We start from the raw sequence: 3850 nt of genomic DNA, 5'->3' as shown, positions 1-3850 counted from the left end.
TCTCTCTCTCTGTCGCTCTCGCTGCTCGGCACACGACAGCAGATGCGGCATCCACCGCCACCGTCATTGCCGCCTTCTTGCTACCGTGTATCCGCAGTGCCACCCCCGGCCACGAACATGCACACCCACACCCACACGCTCTCTCTCTCTCTTTCTCTCCGTTCCGCTCTAAGGGCATAGCGGCTCACAGGCGGCCAGTACCTCCTCCTCCTCCTCGTCAGCCCTCCGCGAGCGCGATGGGGTCGCAGCCAGGTAGTCGCCGGTGCATCGCCATCACATGCTGGAAAGGGACAGCCACTAAGGTGAGTGGCCGACAACTCACCTCCCCATCGGCGTAGCAGCGCTGCTCCACCGCATTCTGCAGCAGCAAGTCACCGTGGCCCATGAACGCAATCAGAGTCCCAGCGATAACGCGGCGGTCCGTCAGCTCCACGCGCAACTCACGACCCAGAAATGGGTGCGGCACATCGGCGCCCCCATTTGCCTCCCCTGCGGCCTTTTTGCCCTGCTGCTGCTGCTGCTGCTGCTGCTCCACCTGCCCCTTTGACGTCTTCTTGTTCTTGGCGCCTTTAGTGTTCGTCATGGCCCTCTTCCTGAATGCCTCAACACACACGTTTCAGTTAAGGACGACTACAGCTGCGGCGAGTAGACACGAAGGAATAGAACAGGAGCAATGAGAAGCAAAAACGAGACAAAAACAAATAAAGTAGAAAGGAGCATGAAGGAAAGATCCGAGGGCCTTCTACGCATATATGCATGTAGGTATATATATATATATATATAGTTATATAAAGCGCATACACATACACAGGATAAACCCATTCTTCAAACGACACGGCGCTTCTCCACCTTCTTCTCCTACCGCTCCCATTTCCATACTCCCTCTCTCTCACTCTCTCTCTCTCTCCCCTCCCCCCCCCCCAAAAAAAAATGCCAATGCAACGGCATGAAATCAAACGATAGAGAAAGAGACAGTGATACAAAGAGCAATACGGATGAAGGTAATATAAATCTGTTCACAGCCGCTGCTGCCAAGCCAAACCAAAGACACTGATACAACACACAAAAAAGGGGCACACGTGGAAGGGGATGCTACTGCTACTCCTACACACCAGGCATGGGCATATACACATGGGCCAAATGCCACAACATGTGTCTGGCAATTCACCACCACCAAAAAGAAAACGCACTGCAACTGTGTCGTTTCCCCTCACCTTCTTTTTCATACTCCTCACATTCGCTTGGTCCTCTTATGCCCAGCACGTGCAACAGCCATCGCGCCGAGTGCCCATGCATACAGCGTGGCTGCTTCCCATTCCTCACCAATCCACCCTCCGCACCCCTCACAAGAAGCCGCAAACGCACACAACGACGACACAACAGGACTGCTTATATATATATATGTGTGTGTGTGTGTGTGTATGTGCGGCTGAGACGGGCATTATTTCCTCTTTCCCGAGGCTTTACCGCCGCCGCTGCTGTTCTGCTGCAGCAACATCCTTTGCAGCCAGTCGAAGCCGTCACTGACGCCCGTCCCCTTCACCGCATTGGAAGCGAATATGTTGAACGGCCTGTCCGCCATGAGGGTGGTGAGCTCGAGCATATCGACGAGCTCCGCTGCCGACTTGGCGTTCGGCAGGTCCATCTTGTTTGCGTAGATCAGGAACGGTATCTTTGCTCCCTTTCGGCCCGGCAGCTCCCGCGCAATGTCGGGGTGCTGCAGCATCAGCTCGATCTCCTCCTTCACGACACACATCCGCAGCTCATCGCTGCTGTCTACGACGAAGATGACGCCATTAATGTTCTCGTAGTAGCTCTCCCACAGGCCACGAAACTTCTTCGCGCCGCCCATGTCGAACACAGTGAACTTCGCCCTACCCTTCTCGAACGTCTCCACGTTGTACCCCACGGTGGCGGAGATGTGCTCGCTCCGCAGCGCCGTCGGCTTCAGCTGGTTGATGATCGTCGTCTTTCCGCTGTTGTCGAGGCCACACGTGACGATGTGCAGTTTTGTCTTGGACTGCCCCATTGCCGCGCCCCGCGTCTCGGCTCAGAAGCAATCTCCCTTTCTCTCTCCCGCTCGCTCGCTCTCCCTCTTTTTCTCACGCCCACACACACGCAGAGAGAAACAAAGCCGCGCTACGCAAAGCCCACTCTATTTACTCGCTACAAATGATGTGTGCGAGAGATCCCCCTCCTTCTGTACCTCCTTCACACACACACACACACACACACACACGAGGACCCTTCTACACTACTGGTGGTTGCATGTGTTGATGTGTGTTTGCGTAAGCGCAGTGGCCCAAAAGCAGCAGGTGCAAGTCGAAGAAGAAGAAGAAGAAGCAGACCGCAGACAACTAGACGCACACAGTTGCGTACAGGGAATCCCCTCCAGGAAAGGTGCGTAGGTGTGTGTGTGTGTGTGTGTGTGTGTGCACGGTAAGCGCACAGCAGAAATAACAACTCTCAATATGCATAGTGCTCTGAGGACGACTACAACGACAATGAATAATAAAAAAAATATATATAAATAAATAAATAAATAAATATATATATATATATTTATATACAAATCAATAAAAATGTCCTCTGTAGGTGTGCTGGGGCTTAGAGGCGCAACTGAAACCTTCACTTACGTACTCCACCACTACACACACCCATCACCCCCTAAACATTTCTCTTGATGTTCCACTCCTTCTTCTTTCTTCTCCCCTCGACTTAGTGCACGGCGCAGATGACCACTGGCGGCAGTTGCGAACCGCTGCAACGAAGTGTCGGAAGTTGCTTTTTTAAGGAACGGCAGAGACACATCATGGTCGAGAGTAGAAGAACTTCTTGTGTGTAATATAGTTCCACAAGGCTGCTGTTGCAGCTCTTGTTGCTGATCGCTATTTGATGGGAGGCGATCTTCCGCCAGTCCCAGGGCGTTGTAATGGACGGGGGAGAGATACGACAGGAACACGTCTATAGGCTCCGAGTGTCCCTCGAAAACAAAGCAAACATTTTCGTCACCCTCTGGAACGGGACAGAGAATACTCGCCTCCGATGTGTTGTGGGTGTCAAGATCAAAAGAAAACTGCGGTGAATGCGTTTGGGACTTCACAAGGATGCCCTCAGAGATGGCACCTGTAACCCCACAGCATACATCCTTTTCACCAGGCGTGAACAGGACAGAAGTTCGGTTTCCTGTTAGCGGCATTGCGGTAGAATAGCCAGAGTGAGAACAGGACTTCTCACGTGAATGATGGTATTGATGTTGCTGGAGTCCCTGTGGTTGCATGTTTGCCAATGCCCGCGCTACAGGAGTAGAGTTCGGTATGAGCACGGTGATGTACTGCCCCGATTCGTTTCCCACTCGCTCCGCGCCCATTGCACAGAACTTGGCGAAGTCTTGAGAGATGGTACGGTTGTGTGCGGCGTTCTGCAGCCTCAAGCCGCTTACCGGCGTTGCTGTGCCGCTTGCCGCCTCCAAGTTCAGACCCACGCATCCGCCTGCCGCAATGAAATGCGAAGAATCGCCGGGAGCCATGACTGCTGCGTCACAATCAGAGAGAGTGAATGAGACGCTTCCATTATTCTGCGCAGCCGGGCCGTTGCAGAGAGACAAATCTAACGCCGAGGTTGACGCCGTGCGAATTGTAGAGGTGGCCAGCTTGCGCTGCAGACGACGTTGAAGCGCGCAGGCATCGACGAGCTCCTCTTCAACATCTGCGGTTTTCTCCGCTGTCCTATGGCCATCATCGTTCCCCGGTGCGCTAGCTGATGCCGCGGCGCCTCCCGCAGCGAAGAGGGGCAACGGCTTTGGCCTCGGCGTCGCCGCAGCGCTGCTGAGGGAGCCACCGCCGTCCTG

The 3850-nt window shown here is 53.9% G+C and overlaps 3 protein-coding genes across 3 annotated transcripts; all 3 read right to left on the bottom strand.

Moving 5' to 3' along the window:
* Positions 1-217: 217 nt before the first annotated feature.
* DQ04_10001020 (hypothetical protein) lies at positions 218-583 on the bottom strand (the record flags this gene model as incomplete). Its single annotated transcript, XM_009316123.1, has 1 exon — positions 218-583. The coding sequence occupies one exon, from the start codon at positions 581-583 to the stop codon at positions 218-220; it is 366 nt and encodes a 121-aa protein (XP_009314398.1).
* An 858-nt stretch (positions 584-1441) lies between these two features.
* Positions 1442-2029, bottom strand: DQ04_10001010 (putative ADP-ribosylation factor; the record flags this gene model as incomplete). Its single annotated transcript, XM_009316122.1, has 1 exon — positions 1442-2029. One exon carries the CDS (start codon positions 2027-2029, stop codon positions 1442-1444), a length of 588 nt encoding a protein of 195 aa, XP_009314397.1.
* A 618-nt stretch (positions 2030-2647) lies between these two features.
* On the bottom strand, positions 2648-3529 carry DQ04_10001000 (hypothetical protein; the record flags this gene model as incomplete). Its single annotated transcript, XM_009316121.1, has 1 exon — positions 2648-3529. One exon carries the CDS (start codon positions 3527-3529, stop codon positions 2648-2650), a length of 882 nt encoding a protein of 293 aa, XP_009314396.1.
* Positions 3530-3850: the final 321 nt, after the last annotated feature.

This window comes from Trypanosoma grayi, assembly GCF_000691245.1.
Source record: "Trypanosoma grayi strain ANR4 Tgr_1000_V1, whole genome shotgun sequence".
Lineage (NCBI taxonomy): Eukaryota > Euglenozoa > Kinetoplastea > Trypanosomatida > Trypanosomatidae > Trypanosoma > Trypanosoma grayi.
The sequence above is the reverse complement of the archived record's forward strand: the minus strand, read 5'-3'. Positions and strand labels throughout refer to the sequence as shown.